Raw genomic sequence first — 17765 nt, forward strand, 5'->3', positions numbered from 1 at the left:
CCCTCCCGGACCTGTCCGTTCCCCCTCCCCGGCCTGTGCCCTCCCGGACCTGTCCGTTCCCCCTCCCCGGCCTGTGCCCTCCCGGACCTGTCCGTACCCCCCGCAGGCCTGTCTCCTCCAGGACCTGTCCGTACCCCCCCCCGGCGTGTCCCCTCCCGACCTGTCCGTACCCCCTCCCCGGCCTGTGCCCTCCCGGACCTGTCCGCACCGCCTCCCCGGCCTGTCCCTTCCCGGCTCTGTCCCCTCCCGGGCCCCGTCCCGCCCACGGCCCGGCCTGTCCCCGCCGCCCCGCCCCATCCCGGCCGGCCGCCCAGGCCTGTCCCCGCGAGGTCCGCAGCACCGCCCACCTGTTTGGACTTGGCCTGGGCCGCCGTGGGGCCCTTCTTACGCAGCACCGTCACCGTGTCCCAGTCGCTCTCGGCCATGGCGGGTCGGGCGCGGTCGGCGGCTCCGTCCAGCGGCTCCGCGGCTGCTGCTCCAGACCCGGCGCGGCGTCGCGACGTCGGTCGGCGCGAGGCCCCGCCCCCGGTCCCCATTGGCCCGCGGCGCGGAGGGGCGGGCACTTCCCGAGGTCCGGGACCAATCCAGGAGCGGCTCGTCTCAGGGCGCGCCGGGCGGCCCGAGGGCGCACGACGTCGGGCCGCTAGGGGTGGTGTCGGGGGCGAGGGGGAGCCAGGGGGAGGAGGGGCGTCGGGGGAAAAGGGGTGCCAGGAGGAAACGCGGGCATCGGGGGCTCCGGGATGAGAGGAGGAGTCTGGGAGAAAAAGGGGGCCCCGGGGGGAAGGGGGCCGCAAGGATAAAATGGGGCCACGGAGAGTATAGGGGAGCTGGGGAAAGGTGGCGCTGAGAGGAGGGGTCAGGGAGAAGAGGGGGCGCTGGGAGAAAAGGGGGCACCGGAAGAGACGGGGGCGCGAGGTGAAGGGGGCTACGAGACGAGGAGGCGCGGGGAGAACGGGTGCGCCGGGAAAACAGGAGGCGCAGGGAGAAAAAGGTGTCGGGAGGAGTTGGAGCCACGGGGAGGAGGGGGCGAAGAGAAGGGGGCACGTGGAGTAGAGAGGGTCGGGAGACAGGAACCCCGGGGCGCGAGCGGGCACCTTTGGGGATGGGGTCCCACCAGCCCCGCAGGCCACGTGGGCGAGGAGGGTTCGGATACCGGCGCCCAGACTCAACGCGGGAAACGCAACCTCCTCAGTTTTTCTGTAGTTGATCTTAGTTTCTACTTCATACCTTGATTTTGCCACCCTGGTGTACTCAATGTGAAGTTCTTTGCCTGTTTCTGTGGAGTTGTGTTCGTGAGATGCAAAAGTGTTAGGGGCAAGGGCAGCAGGTTTGGGCCGCGGTAAAGTGATGCGGCTGCTCAGCAAAAGGTCGGCAGTTCAAGTCCACCAGTCGCTCTTTGGAATCCCTAGGGGGCAGTTCTACTCTGTCCTATAGGGTTGCTATGGGTTAGAATGGACTCCACGGCAATATATTTTTTATATAAATATGTATCCTTTATTTTATAATAATTTTGTACTTTTTAAATTATTTTGAATAGTGTGCATATTTGAAATAGAGAAAAGATTTAAAAAACTGACAAAGGCCACACAAGCGTCTCAAAATTCAGAAAAATAGCATTTTTATAAACGTACTGACGCATCTCTAACGCTTTGCTAACGTTTCCCGACGGCGTGCTTTTGTTTTGTCTCATGACAATTTTGTAGAATTGTTTTATACACAGAATAGAAAGCTGATTCAGACGTTTCTCTAACACGGCTGATCGAGTAGATACCTCATTGTTAGTCATGATATTGGTTCACACACAGAACTTGCTGTTTACAGTGCCACTACAAGGCAGTGCTCCACGTATACAGGCATTCTGATACAAAGTATAGGTAGTATTAATATAGTATAGTATTAAGTGTGTAATAGTATAGTATGTTAAATTGCGTTGGCTGCATCGTCGGATACGTTCCGGAGAGGAGACAACTTTGATTCCACTCAGGCATCGGGAGAACCGACGGCTCTGCTTACAGGGTGCATTCTGGATGACTGGAAGGTTTTTGCAGATTCACTCTTGACTCAAGAGTTGTCAACTGCCATCAAGTTGTCCTCCGACTCATGGCAACCCCTTGCACAACAGAACAAAACAATGCCCAATCCTGTGCCATCCCCGTAATCAGTGGCAGATCAGACCCTTGTGATCCATAGGCTTTTCATTGTCTGATTTTCAGAAGTAGATCGCCAGGCCTTTCTTCCTAGTCTGTTTTAGTCTGGACGCTCTACCGAAACCTGTTCAACATCACAGCAACACAAAAGCCTCCGCTGACAGGCGGGTGGGCTGCGTGTGAGGCGCACTAGCTGGGAATGGAAACTCGGTCTCCCCACATGTGCAGGGCCGGTGTCTCAGTCATCCAGTGCTGCTGTAACAAAAATGCCACAAGTGGGTGGCTGCTACAGATTTATTTTCTCACAGCTCAGGAGGCTAAAAGTCCGAACTGAGGGCGCCGACTCTAGGGGAGCGTTTTCTGTCTCTGTGGGCGTCGGGGGGGGGGGTCCTTACTCCTCAGCTCCTCGTGCTCTCCGTGTGGCATGCTGTCTGTCTTCTCCAGCGCTGCTTGCTTGTTTAATTTCATATCTCAAAAGAGATTGACTTAAAACACACCCTACGCTAATACTGTCTCATTAACTTCACAAAACCCATTCCCTCATGGGGTTGTAACCACAGGTATAGGGATTAGGATTTACAACACATATTTTGGGGGGACACAATGGAATCCATAACAGCCAGCACTGTGCGGGTGGGTAAGTCGCCAGTCAAAGAAGCCACTCCTGCCCCAGGACCGCTAGCAAGGACCTGAATGAACCACCTGAACACCTCCCATAAACCCCAATTAAATGCATTCCAACTCAATTTCTCCTTTGCCGGCTCCCAGAGATGACCGCGGCCACTCCAGTGCCACTGTACCCCAGTGAAAGTGATGAAGGGGGAGCAGTGGTATCACTAGGGTTGGTGTCCCCCCCACCCCGGACCTCTTCCTGTACCAGACCATACAGAATCCTTAGTAATGTTTTTTGTACTACTGTTACTCATAAACCATAATTCCTGTATGTCACTCCTTTCCCTTTAATTACTACTTCATCCTCAAAAAAGTTATTGATATGGGATCAGAAATACTAATTACCACAATATTACACCAGAAAATTTCACAAAATCAGCAACTATAAAAACACCAGCAGCAATGAAAACAAGTGTGTGCTTGTAGTGTGCGCAGATGCAAACACGTGATTCAAAGTGTCATCGTAATTGAGTGGAGCCCTGGTGGCACTGTGGTTAAGAACTCGGCTGCCAATGACAAAGGTCAGCAGTTCAAATCCAGTGCGTTCTTATAGTGCGTGCAGTTGAAAACGTGATTCGAAGTGTCATTGTAATTGGGTAATAATGACAGCTCTCACCATAGGTATATTGAGACGTGTCAGCTGGGCTTATGAAAAATGTTTTTGCTGTTTAACTACAGGGATATTTTTATAAAAAATAATACATTTCTGCTAAAACACTGCACAAAACTTTTATAGACAGTCATTTTGGTGTCACCCCCTCTGACCGTGTCACCTGGTGCGGTCCGCACCCCTCACCTCCCTGGTGATAACACTGAAGGGGAGGCTGAGTGGAAAGACGCAGCCGTCTTAGCCCATTGCAGGTAAAACATCCTGCGCTGCAAATTGAACTTGACCACCGAACCGGTTGCAAGGCCCCGCTCAGAGCCAAGGCTGGGTCCCTGCCGGTGAACCCACACCAGCTTTGTGATATATCTGCCCTGCTTGGCCCGGGGGGCAGGCGCCTTAGACCTAGCTGTCTTCTGCCCATGAGGGTGTCGCCAGGACAGCCTTCAACCCGTCTGGCCCTCAGTCAGGAGTCCAGACCACAGAGACATCCACCAGGGCACATCTGGGGACAGGGGTCTCTGAAGCCTTCCAGCCACGCAGCCGGGCTGTCTCTGGGGTCACCTGTGCACGGGAGCTCCTGGCTCTGGGATTCTTCACATTTACTCGGGGTCCAGAGGAAGGGACTAACCCCTGTGTAGAAAAAAGAACCAGCTTTGGGAGACAGTATCTGCAGAGAGGCCACGCCAGTGTCATTTGAATGGCTCCTTCGTCTGCATCATTTAAGATAAACAGCCTACCAGAATTATCCATTTATCTTTATGCAGGGAGGAAGAACAGAAAAGAAAGTTCCATAGCCTTCCAGCAAACAAAAAATGGCTATTTCTATATGTCCAAAATAAAGACCTTAATTTGAATATTGTATCCACGATAAAAAATAACATCAAAAGTCATTATCAGTTAAAAGCTATCTAGTAAAATCTGGTAAATTTGAGATTCCAGATACCTCACCAAGGAGTTCCGCACATAATGAAGAAGTAATCATGATTATGGCGGCAGACAAACCTTAAGGTGGCTCCCACGATCCCTGCCTCCTGACAGTCAACCCTTTGTGTAATCCCCTCCCCTTGAGCGTGGGTGGGCCCTGTGGCTTCTAACCAACGGAACATGGCGAGGGTCATGAGATGTGCGAGATTACGCTCACGTGGTTACGCCAAGTGTCCTGCCTCTCTGGCTGATGGTCCCGCCCTTGCTGAACAAGCAGCCTTGCATGAGCCCTGCAGCCGGGAGGAACTCAACACTGCCAACAACCGCGGGGGCTTGGAAGCAGGTTCTTCCCCAGTCCAGCCACCACATGAGAAAACGGCCCAGCTGATACCTTGACTGTAGCCTAGCGAGACCCTGAGCAGAGGACACAGCTGAGCTGGGCCTGGACGCTGGACCCACAAAATGGAAATGACAAATTTGTGTTCTCTTAAGCCACTAAGTTTGTGGCAATTTGTTACACAGCAGGAGAAAACTAATACAATTGCTAAGTGTAGGACAGGATTTAATTTTTTCCACCTTTTTGGAAGTATAATTTAAATAACGTAATTATGTTATTTAACTTAAATAACATAACTATGTTTAAATAACATAAAATTTCTTAACTTTATCTTTCAAAGAGCAGAAGTTTTTATATTTATGAAGTCTAAATTGTCAATTTTTTCTTTTGCGGTTCATGCTTTTTGTGTCCTACCTAAGAAATCTTTTCCTGTCCCATCATTGTGAAAAATTTCTCCTTTGTTTTCTTCTAAGAGTTTTATAGTTTTAGCTCTTACACTTAGGTCCTGAGTTATCCCTGCCCTGAGTTAACTTTTGTGCACGGTGTGGGTAAGGGTTGATGCTCACTGTCCTCATGCACCTGTGAAGTCATACCAGCCCCATTTGCTGAAAAGACTTCTCACTCCCCCATTAAGTTACTTTTACACCTTTGCTGAAAATCAGTTGGCCGTATACGCGCTGGTTTATTTCTGGGCTATTTCACTTCATCATTCTGCATATCTCTCCTTATGCCAGCATCACACACACTGTCTTGATTACTGTAGATTTATAATAATTTTTGTAATCAGATAGTTTAATCCTCCAATTTTGTTCTTTTTAAAAATTGCTTTGGCTATTCTAGGTCCTTCGCATTTTCATATACATTTTAGAATCGGGTTTTCAATTTCTACAAAAAAAAAAAAAAGCCTGCTGGTGTTTGGACTAGGGTTGCCTTAAATCTTCAGATCAGTTTGGGAGAGAACTGACCTCTTAACAGTATCAAGTTTTCGAATCCATGATCATGGGATCCCTCTCCATTTATTCAAAGAAAGAAAAAAACCAAACCCATTGCCGTCGAGTCGATTCCAACTCATAGTGACCCTATAGGACAGGGTAGAACTGCCCCATAGAGTTCCAAGGAGCACCTGGTGGATTCGAACTGCTGACCTTTTGGGTAGCAGCTGTAGCGCTTCACCACTACACCACCAGAGTTTCAGATCATCTTTACTTTCTCACAGCAGTGTTTTTTAGTTGTCAGTGTGAAGGTCTCGCGCATCTTTTGTTAAATTTATTCCCTAGCATTTTTTATGGTATTGTAAGTTGAATTTTTATGATTTCATATTCCAACTATTTGCTCCTAGTATATGAGAATACATGGGTTTTTATATATTAATCTTGTATTCAGTATCTTTCTTAAATTCATTTATCCGTTCTGAGTAGTTGTTTTATTGATTCTTTAGAATTTTCAACATAAACATCAGCATCTGCGAATAGAAACAGTTTTACTCCATCTTTTGTAATATTTTATACCTTATGTATCGTTTCTGGTTTCACTGCAGTGGCTAGGACCTCCACTACAATTTTGAATAGAAGTGACGAGAGCAGGCACGCTTGCCTTGATCCCAGTCTCAGAGAGAATGTGTTTAATATATGGCTGTTTAGAATAATGTTAGCTATGGGGTTTTTGTTTGTTTGCTTGTTAGTTTTTTTAGACACCCTGTACTGCCTTGAGGAATTTTCTTTCTAATACTAGTTTGCTGAGTTTTTTTTTTTTCAGTCATGAATGGGTGTTTAGTTTTGTCAAAAGCTTCTTCTGCATCAGTTGAAATGATCATATGGTTTTTCTCTTTTATTCTGTTAATAGGTACTGGTGGTTTTCCAACGTGAAAACTTACCTAGGCTGAACTACATTTCCCAGAATTCCCTTCTCTGTATGCTAATGGTTAGGGTGGGCCATAAACCTTACATATGAGATTTGGAGGGCATAAATGAAGCACAAGCCCTATTGTTGTTTTTATGTTCGTAAAGTGTCTTAGTTATCTAGTGCTGCTATCACAGAAATACCACAGGTGGACGGTTTTAACAAACAGAAATTCATTTTCTCACAGTTTAGGAGGCTAGAAGTCTGAATTCAGGGCGCTGGCTTTAGGGGAAGGCTTTCTCTGTCTGTCAGCTCTGGAGGAAGGTCTTCGTCTCTTCTGAGCTTCTGCTCCTGGGCGATCTTCATGTGCTTTGGCATCTCTCTTCCCGCATCTCGGCTGCTTTGCTTGTTGTTTTATATCTTAAAAGAGATTTACTCAAGACACACCCTACACTAATTGTCCCTCATTAACATAACAAAGACAACTCATTCCCAAATGGGATGATAACCACAGGCATAGAGGTTAGCATATACAATGCGTGTTTTGTGGGGACACAATTCAATCCACAACAGAAGGTCAGGTTCAGGTGCTGTCATAGATTACCCATGTCGTGGTTGATCAGCTGACTCACCTCATCAGCATGGGTAGCTAGCAGCTGGGCTTGCAGCTGCTCGACTTTGCTCTGAATGCTCCTTCAGTTTTTCTAACTCCTGGGCCAAGTGTGTACTGAACTCTTCAATGAAGGGTGCCAGTTTCTCCAGTAGGACATTCACATCCTCAAGATTGGAGGCAGCGAGAGGCTGACATGGGTTTGAGTTGGTTCTCATGGTTTTCAGTTCATACTCATAGATTCCTTCTTGTCTTTGCTGCCCCTTCATTTACTTCCATCTCTTCCCAGCTTGCCTGCCCTGTGAATTTCAAGCTCAAACATCAAATGCTAATAGTCTTATAAAGACTATTCAACTAGCTCCCACAATGATGTAGGTCAAAACGCTGTAACAAATCCCTAGATATATATATCTCTTAGTGATTCAGCTTTCTTACTGAACCCTGTCTGTTACGTGTGTTGAATTACATAGATTTATTTTTCAATGTCAAATCAAACTTTCATTCCTGGGATAAACCCTTTCTATCTACCTACCTACATACCTACCTGCCTATCTGTCTATCATGTATCTATGTATCTATCTAGTTGGATTTAGTTCCAGCCTCTTAAACGAAGTGTTTAGTCCATTTACATTTAATATAATCATCGATATGGTTAGTTTAAGTCTACCATCCTGCTAGGAGCCTGGGTGATGCAAGCAGTTTGCGATCGGCCACTAACCTAAAAGTTGGCGGTTCGAACCCACCCAGCGGCTCCATAGAAGAAAGGCCTGGTGAACTGCTTTCATAGAGATTACTGCCAAGAAAACCATATGGAACCGTTCTACTCTGGAATGAATGGGGTTCCGATGAGTCGGGGGCCGACTCAACAGCAACTAACAATAACAGCAACCTCCTGGTATTCATTTTCTATTTGTCCTTTCTGTTTTAGGTTCCTCTATTTTTCTTATCCTGCCTTTTTTTTGGGGGGGGCGGTTCTTAAAGTAGTCTTACTATTCTATTTATTTCTTCCATTGGCTTTATTAGCTGTACCTCTTTCTACTATTTTTTAGTGGTTGCTCTAGGAATTACAGTATGCATCTTTAACGTAACACAGTCTATTTAGAATAAAGACTGTACTACCTCATACTTCATTCTTCATACTTCTCAAATGTGAGAACCTTACGAAGGTATAACTCCATTAATCACTCTTATTCTTTGTACAAGGTCCCTGAGTGGTGAAAATGGGTAAGCGCTGGACTACTAACCAAAAGGCTGGTAGTTCAGATACACCCAGTAGCACCTCAGAAGTAAGTCCTGGCAATCTGCTTCTGAAAGGTCACAGCCTTGAAAGCCCTATGGAGCAATTCTGCTCTGCACACGTGGGATCGCTATGAGTCAGAATCGACTCGATGACAACTAACCACAGCAGCAGCAGTTCTTTGTGCTGTTCTGGTCCAATATTTGATTTCTACATACAATATCAATCCCACTTTAGGATGGTCTTAGTTTTAATTAGTCATTTGCATTTTAAGGAAATAAAGAGAAGAAAAATAGCTAGTTTTCTTTATTTACCCACTTATTTTCCATTTCCAATGCTCTTTATTTCTTTCTATAGGTCTAAGTTTCTCTCTGATATCCTTTCCCTTCAGCCTGAATAATTTTCTTTAGTATTTTTTGTAATGCTATCTGCTGTAAATGAATCCTTTCATCTTTCATTTAACTGAAAAGATTTTTATTTTACCCTTGATTTTTAAGAATATAAAATTTTATAGATGTTATCCCATTGTCTTCTGACTTCCATTGTTTCCCATAAGAAGTCACCCACTCTTCTTATCCATTTGTGTTATTTTTTTCTTCAGCATGCAATGTGACTATCGCTGTTCTTCTGTATGTAATGTGACACATTCTATGGCTGCTTTCAATATTTTCTCTTGATTTTCAGGAGTTCCCATTATGTGCCTAAGTGTATGTTACTTTATATTTATCCTGCTTGGGTTCACTGTGATTCTTGGGTCTGTATATTAATGTTTTTTACAAAATTGGAAATTGTCTACTATTATTTAAATATTTTTTGTCTCATTCTCTTTCTTTTTTGTGGGACTCCAGTTAATGTATATAATTCCACTTCATATTGGTCTACAATTTTTCCCCAATTGTTATTATTGCTATTCTTTATGTATTTTCTTTTCATCTTTTTCATTGTTGTTGATTTTGTGTTTACTGAGTCTTTATATTTTTCTAGTTTTTTATTTTGACTTGTAGGATTGTTAGTTTCCTTTGTGGCTACCTTAATATTTACCCCTATTTTTCTAAGTTTATACCAGTCTTTTATTTCTTTATATCACCTTGACTTCCTCTCCATATGAAAAATCTATGTCTACATTTTTGAAGTCCCTCTTTTTTGTTTTAATGTTGTCATCTTTTACATATTTACATCAGTTTCCCTATTTTCAGTGTTTTAGCTTTGATTTACTTTTGTAACTCCCCTATCTGGGTTGATATCTGGTTGCTCTGTCCTGTATTCTAGTCTTGGGTTGTTAGCTGATGTTACTGATTTTCTAACCAGAGGACTCCCTTTAGTATTTCTTGGAATTTTGGGTTGGTTTTTGCAAATTTCCTAAACTTCTGTTTATCTGGAAATGCCCTAATTTCACCGTCATATTTGAGAGACAGTTTTGCTGGATATATAATTCTTGGCTGGCAGTTTTTTTCCTCCAAGCTTTATATATGTCATCCCATTGCCTTCTTGCCTGCATGGTTTCTGCTGAGTAGTCTGAGCTTAGTCTTATTGACGCTCCTTTGTAGATGACTTTTCGTTTATCCTTAGCCGCTCTTAAAATTCTCTCTTTATCTTTGGTTTTGGCAAGTTTGATTATAATATGTCTTGGTGACTTTCTTTTGGGATGTACCTTATGTGGGCTTCGATGAGTATCTTGGATAGATATCTTGTCATCTTTCATGATATCAAGGAAGTTTTCTGCTAAGAAATCTTCAACAATTCTCTCTGTATTTTCTGTTATCCTCCCCTGTTCTGGTACTCCAATCACTCGTAGCTTATTCCTCTTGATAGAGTCCCACATAATTCTTAGGGTTTCTTCATTTTTTTTTTTAATCCTTTTATCTGATTTTTCCTCAAATAAGTTGGTGTCAAGTGCTTTATCTTCAATCTCACTAATTGTGACTTCCATTGCCTCAATTCTGCTCCTATGACTTTGTATTCAGTTGTCTAATTCTGAAATTTTATTGTTAATCTTCTGGATTTCTGATTGCTGTCTCTCTATGGATTCTTGAAGCCTGTTAAATTTGCCATTATTCTCTTCTCTAATCTTTTTAATTTCCTCTACTGCATGTTCTGTGTTTTGTTTAGTTTCCTTCCTAATTTCTTGAAGAGTTCTGTATATTAATCTTTTGTATTCTGCCTCCAGTAATGCCAAGAAATTTTCCTTCTCTGGAAAATTTCCAGATTCTTTATTTTCGGAGCTTGCTGAAGCCATCATGGATTGCCTCTTTATGTGATTAGATATTGACTGTTGTCTCCAAGCCGTCAATAAGTTATTATATTTATTTATCTTATGTTTGCTTACTGTGTCCTACCTTCTTGTTTTGTTTTGATATGCCCAAATAGGTTGCTCATATGAGCTAGTTTGATTATTGGCACCTTTGAAGCTCTAATGTCCTGTAACCAGGTGGTTAGATCTGTTACTAGGTATGTGAGCTCAGGAGTCCGCCCACTCCTCCTGTATGGATTCAGCTCAGGTGCCCAGGTAGATAGCCACCAAGTATGTGGTGTAGGCTCCGGCTTACAGTCCTAGACAGGCATGGGTGATTGGCGTAGGCACAGGCATCTGGCTGCAACTGGGGGACACACTCTGAGCAAGGCAAGGCAGTGGGCTGACGGCCGCCCCTGAGTGTCAGTAGGAAGGTGTGTCCCTGTTCCCTAGAGCGTGTAGGTGGGTGGGTTTTGCAGCAGACTATGAGCACGTAATGTTGTTGGCTGTAAGGACTGGGGGGCACCTCTTATTCATGGGCCCCTCTTGCAGGTGGCTGGCTGGCATGGGTGGAGCCACCAGTCCTCAGGCCCCTGATGTGGGTAGGTGAAGACCTTGCTTAATGGGCAGAACAGTGTCAAATGTCACAAACCTGCCACTTCACAGCTGAAACAGTTGAAGTTACAGTTCTGGTATATACCCTGTTGTACCGTGGTAATGAGGGCCTATGCTGTTGAGATGGGCCCACAGAAGTCCATGCATGGGGAAAGGCGTTCAAAGTCTGTGGATCGCTTATGCCTGTGCCTAGGCAAAGGAGCTGTGCCTACCCTGGGTTCCTGGCTTAGGGGAGCTGGCAGTTTATTTTTCCCCCCGTTAATTTGTTCATTCTCCAAGGCAGGGAGAATGGCTCTGGACATGTGAAAGATCCTACTTCCGGCCCAGGGGACTTGGCAATTGCTAAAGCTCGTCTGGGACCCAGTGCAGAGCAGGGAGCAGGGAGGTAAATGGGAGACAGGGTTTTCCCTAAGGGGGGTGTTTTTGATCCACGCAGTAAGCTGTATGCAAGTACATATCTTTCGTGGAGGGCTGCTTCTCACTGGTTCTGGGTGGCTGTGTAGAGTCTCTGGGGCTGGGTCCCTCCTGGTGTGGAAAACACACCTTCTGAGCACGGCTGCTTGCCTGCCTCACCGATCACCCCCGAGGCTATCAGGCCTGAAGGGCTCAGGCTCTCGCCAGGTCAGGTCTGGCAACTCCTCACTGCTTCTGAACCGTCTCTCCCTCCCCCTGCCACTCAGTCCGGTTCCTCAACTCTGCCTTTGATGTTCAGGGCTCCCAGATTGCCATATATAATCAAATCACTTGTTTTTTCGGGTATTTGTTGTAAGAGGGTCCACCAGAAGTGTCTGACTACTCCGTCATCTTGGCCACACCTCTATTCTTTCCATTCTTGAGATCTAATAATTTCTATGAATCTGTCTTTAAGCTCACTGATCATTTTTTCTGCCATTTTCAATATAATATAAAGCCCAAACAAAGACTTCTTCATTTCAGATATTTTACTTTTTGATACTTTTCAGTACTATAATTTCCATTTGATTCTTTTCAATAGTTTTTATATCTTTGCTGAGATTCTCCATCTGTTTACTCATTAAAGTCATATTTTCTTTTAAATCCTTGGACAAATTTATACTATAGATGCTTTAAATTCCTTTTTTTCTAATTCCAACATCTGGGTCAACTAAGAGTCTTTTCTAAGGATTGTTTTGCTCCTTGATTATAGAACACATTTTCTGCTTTTTTGAATATCTAGTAATTTTATGCTGCACATTGTGAACAATACATTGTAGAGAGTCTGGATTATAATGTCTTTCTTCATAGAGTTTTATTCTGGCAGGCAGTTTATTTTTTATGGCTTTTCTTGGTCCTATTGAGGCTTGGTTTAAGCCTTGTTAGGGCAAGTCTAGAGAGACCTCTATTTAGGCTTAGTCCTTATTCCCAACTTTTCTGGGGACTCAGCTGAATTCCTTGAGTGTTAATAAGGGCTCACCAACATCTCCAGCACTGTCAGCCTCTAGCATCTTTATTCCACTCTTAACACTGTAGCAGCCACTCTCTGCTGGGTCTCGGAGTCTCACTCTGCTCATGTGCAGCCAGATGCTCATCCAAGAACCACAGGGAACCCCCACAGAGACTTCTGGGACTCTTCTGTGCAACTACCTCTTCTCTGTAACCCCACTTTGCTGATTCTGGCTACTCGGGCTGCCTGGACTCTGAGTTCTGCCTCCTCAACTCAGCAGGACTGCCACATTTGGCTTGGTCTCCACCTCCCTGTGCCAAGGTTGGGAAATTGTCCCCAGGCAGAAAGCCAGAGAGAATGTGGGGCAACCTCATATGTTTTCCTTCTTTCAGATTCTCAGTCGTACACTGCCTGTTGCTCAGTGCCTGAAAACAGTCACTTCCTGTATTTTGTCCAGTTGTATGGTTCTTTATGGTGGGAAGGCAAGTCCAGGGCTACTTACTGTGTCACAGCTAAAAGTAGATTTCCAGGATTTCATTTTCCTAAATGTTTTTTTTTTGTCTCCAAAGTAATCTAAAATGCTTGTAGAGGACTTACTGTTTAGAATTCTGTCTCTGTCTGTCCCTGCATTGTTCTGTCTGGAGTCCCTCTTTTTCTGCAACTGACAATTGAGAAGGCCTGCAGTTCCAAAGGGGAGTACAAATGGTTAATGCGCTCAGCTGCTCATGGAAAGATTGGAGGTTCGAGTCCACCCAGAGGCATCTCAGAAGAAAGTCCTGGCAATCTACTTCTGAAAAATCAGCCATTGAAAACCCTGTGGAGCACAGTTCTCTGATATACATGGTGTCACCATGAGTCAGAGTTGTCAGCAACTGGGCAACAGGCAGTGTAAGACTGAGAATCTTTTTGGGAGATACAATTCAATCCCTAACATAGTCTGTCTTAGTCATCTAGTGCTGCTATAACAAAAATACCACAAGTGGATGGCTTCAACAAACAGAAGTTTATTCTCTCACAGTCTAGTAGGCTAGAAGTCCAAATTCAAGGTGTCAGCTCCAGGAGAAGGCTTTCTCTGTCGTCTCTGGAGGAAGGTCCTTGTCATCAGATTTCCCCTGGACTACAAGCTTCTCCTTGCAGGAACCCTGGGTCCAAAGAATGCGCTCTGCTTCTGGTGCTTCTTTCTTGGTGGTATGAGGTCCCCCATTCTCTGCTTGCTTCCCTTTCCTTTTATCTCTTGTAAGATAAAATGTGGCCCAGGCTACACTCCAGGGAAACTCCCTGTACATTGGATCAGGGATGTGACCTGAGTAAGGGTGTTACATCCCACCCTAATCCTCTTTAACATAAAATTACAATCACAAAATGGAGGACAACCACACAATACTGGGAATTATGGCCTAACCAAGTTGACAGATATTTTTGGGAGGCACAATCCAATCCATTACATCGTCCATCCATTCATTTGTTCAGTGTTCATTGATGGAGCCCTCATTTTGTTTGAGGTGGTGTGCAGATGCTGGGGATGCAAAGATAACTCACACAGGAACCATGTCTATGAAGCTCGTATTCTGGGGGGCAAGAGGGCCACAAAACATAAAATCTCCATCTAATGTCACTAGCTTTGTGAAAGAAGCAAGGACAGACATTGTAGGAGCACAAGTGGCCCAGGACAATGTCACTGGACCTGACACCTGAGCTCAACCTCTAGTGAAGGAGATGACATGAGGAGCTGACACCTGGGCTTGGGCTCCAGTAAGGAAGGCATCGCAGGGCTTCATCAAAATAAAACATTTCTTCCCTTCAAAAGGAACTATTAAGATAATACCGTATTGAAGTTGTCAAGGACTTCATTTTGCTTGGATCCACAATCAACACCCATGGAAGCAGCAGTCAAGAGATCAAACGACATATTTCTTGGGTAAATCTGCTGCAAAAGACCTCTTTAAAGTGTTCAAAAGCAAAAATGTCACTTTGAGGACTAAGGTGTGCCTGACCCAAGCCATGATGTTTTCAATTGTCTCATTCACTTGCCAAAGCTGGACAATGAATAAGGAAGACGGAAGGAGAATTGACACATTTGAATTATGGTGTTGGCAAAGAATATTGAATACACCACGGACTGCCAGAAGTACAAACAAGTCTTGACAAGATGGATTGACATAGTGGCTGCAACAATGTGCTCAAACACAGCAAAGATTGTGAGGATGGTGCAGGACCGGGCGGTGTTTTGTTCTGTTGGACACGGGGTCGCTATGGATTGGAACTGAGTTGAAGGCACCTAACAAGAACAACAAATGACTAGTTGTATGCCAACAAATTAGATAACTTGGATGAAATGGACAAAGTCTCAGAAACACATAAGCTACCAAAACTGACTGAAGAAGAAATAGAAAATCTGAAACGTTGTCTGGTCCTGCACTATCTTCATGATTATTGGTGTGTTTCAGTCGGTGATTGTGGCTATTGCGTCAATTCACCTCATTGAGGGTTTCCCTCATTTTTGTTGGCCTTCCATTTTACCAAACATGATACCCTCTTCTAGCAATTGATCTTTCCTGATGATGTGTCCAAAATAAGTGAGCCAAAGTCTCACCATCCTTGCTTTTATGAAACATTCTGGTTGACCAGTATGAACTCATGTAAACTTAGCTGATAACATCTTCAAAGACTGTAAAAATGGTGTGGCAGAGGCATCTCACCTACTCAGTCTAATTTCACAAGGGGGAAGGAGAATCAAGATCAACAGCCCAAGGCTGATTCCTATGAGGCGGAGGTTAGACATACCTCGTCTCTCCAATCTTTTTACCAATTCTGACACCAGCTGTCCCTCCCACGGCACTATCTATCTCTCTGCTGGGTTGGATAAATCATTGCAATGGCCACACAGAACTCATGGACAATACTCACAGTTATGGGGTCATTAGAGAAGGAACATGTTATGATTTAGGTTCAGGAAGGCTCAGGATACAGTTCTTCCATCAAGACAGCCTCTTCTCAGCCATGCCCTCAGGCAGGTCTCTCTCTGGCCCTCAGTACCTCGGCCTGGCCTCTGCCCTGCTCAGGCAAGTGTTACAAAGCTCTTTTAACTCTGCTAGTAACTACCCAGAGGCACCCCACTCTGCCAGTAAGTCTTCGGCCCGAAGGTGCTCAGCTCTAGCTCTGTGGGTCCACAAACCTAGCTCCACCAAGTGCCTGGAGGCACCTTACTCTGCCAGCAAGCTTCCTGCTCCAAGGGGCTCAGCTTTCTTGCTTCATCGGCCTGGAAGCCCACCACACCGTCTCCTGGTGGTCTCCTGCCTCTGCTGCTGCTGTTTCTCTGCCGCCTCTTATCGCCTCTCTCTCTCTCCCCCTTTCTCTCTCTCTCTCTCTCTGTCTCCTGGTTCCAGGAGCTTCTCAGTGCAGGGATCCCAGGTTCAAAGGACATGCTCCACTCCTGACTCTTTCTTTCCTGGTGGTGATGAGATCCTCTTTCTCCTCTGGAATTGGCTCTCTTTTAAGCCTAGCAGGATGGCAAAACTGACTCATCCCCTTGTTAGGGTTCCATACACCTTATTTGCATGGTCCTGCCCCCGCAAGGGTGCCATGCACCTTGTCTACATTATTAGCAAGCTATCCAATCCCCTTGGTGGGCCACAAGCCCTCATTTGCATAGTCCAACCTAGTCTTTTGGTAGGAGTTACAAGACCATGGCAAGAAAGGCCATATAAAAACGATCCATTGCACCACAAAGACCCTATTTCCAAACAAGGTCACATTCACAGGTATAGTTAGGACTTCAACACGCTTTTTTGTGGGACACAGTTTAATCCATAACAAGATATAAGCTTCACACTAGCAGATTTTAAATTCTTATCCTTCCGTAAACATTGCATTCTACCCGGGAATCAGTGGCACACTTTGTTTCTAGAGCAATTTTGTAGAATTTGGAATTGTTCCAGCTCCCTGGGCACAGTTTGGGTTCCCAACGCTGGTGGCACTACCCATTCCTGTGGTTACATAGCAAAGCCCACAACATCAGCACAGTGATTGCAAAGATGCAGACACAGCTTGACCTGAGCCATTTTCAGCCTGCCACTCTCTGTTTCTACGTGACCACTTGGAGACTTCGTTTGAATTTAAAATTTTTTGCTGCAGAAACACCTGAAAAGCCCCAGAACCGACCCCGAGGAAACAAAGACGGAGACAGTATCATAATTTCTAGAACTTACCTTGAATTGGAAGCGTTAGGAATCTCCACCAAACTCATCCTATATGAGGGCTCTCTCTGTTTGTACGTCTGTGGCTTCAGGTGAAAGAAAATCTTTCAAAATTCAGATGAATTAAAAAGGATTCTTTCATCAACTATGAACAAAAAAATAGATGGGCGAACCTGGCTGGACGGTCTACTGACCACGAGCGACAGCGAGAAGTGGACCAAAAATCACTGTCCAGTTTGGAGACATCAAGACTCAGAACCAAGACTGAACCACTTTGCTATTCATTACTGTGAAAAGCCAAAACGTTGGTATAAGCGCCCCTCCTTTGAAAAAAAAAAAATTCAACTAATTAAGGTTTTAAGTCATCCCTTTTTCCTTTTCTGGTGCTGTAATGTTCATTTGGAGTCCCTGCATAGAGTAAAGGCTCCTGAGTGTCGAACATGGTTTCCACTCAGCTGCTCACTAAAGAGGAGCCCTGGTAGCACAATGGTTAAGCGCTCAGCTACTAACCGAAAAGTCAGCAGTTCGAACCCACCAGCCACTCTGTGGGAGAAAAGACCTGGCAACGTGCTATCATAATTGACTTGCCCACACACAGCAACAACAATCCCACTGATGCTGAGTCGATTCTGACTCGTAGCAACAGATAAGACAGAGCAGCACTGCCGCATAGGGTTTCCAAGGCTGTAAATCGTTACATAAGCTGACTGCCACATATTTCTCCTGTGCCACCAGGGCTCCTAATTACAGCAATAACTAAGCTAAAGGTTGGAGGTTTGAACCTACCCAGCAGCACTGTAAGAAAGACCTGGAGATCTGGTTTCGCAAAGATTACAGCCAAGCAAACCCTGGGAATCAGTTTTACTCTGTAACACCTGGGGTCTCCAGGAGAGCAGTTTTACTCTGTAACACCTGGGGTCTCCAGGAGAGCAGTTTTACTCTGTAACAC

The 17765-nt window shown here is 45.1% G+C and overlaps 1 protein-coding gene across 1 annotated transcript in view; it reads right to left on the minus strand.

The window, feature by feature from the left end:
• The window catches only part of EDF1 (endothelial differentiation related factor 1), a 4429-nt gene extending 3931 nt beyond the window's left edge, over positions 1-498 (minus strand). The window contains exon 1 of the mRNA XM_004391058.2: positions 348-498. Within this exon, the coding sequence (XP_004391115.1) occupies positions 348-425 (78 nt within the window). The 5' untranslated portion in view covers positions 426-498. The remainder of the gene's footprint in view (positions 1-347) is intronic.
• Between the last annotated feature and the right edge of the window lie 17267 nt (positions 499-17765).

Source organism: Trichechus manatus, unplaced genomic scaffold (genome assembly GCF_000243295.1).
Source record: "Trichechus manatus latirostris isolate Lorelei unplaced genomic scaffold, TriManLat1.0 scaffold00420, whole genome shotgun sequence".
In the NCBI taxonomy this organism is placed as follows: domain Eukaryota; kingdom Metazoa; phylum Chordata; class Mammalia; order Sirenia; family Trichechidae; genus Trichechus; species Trichechus manatus.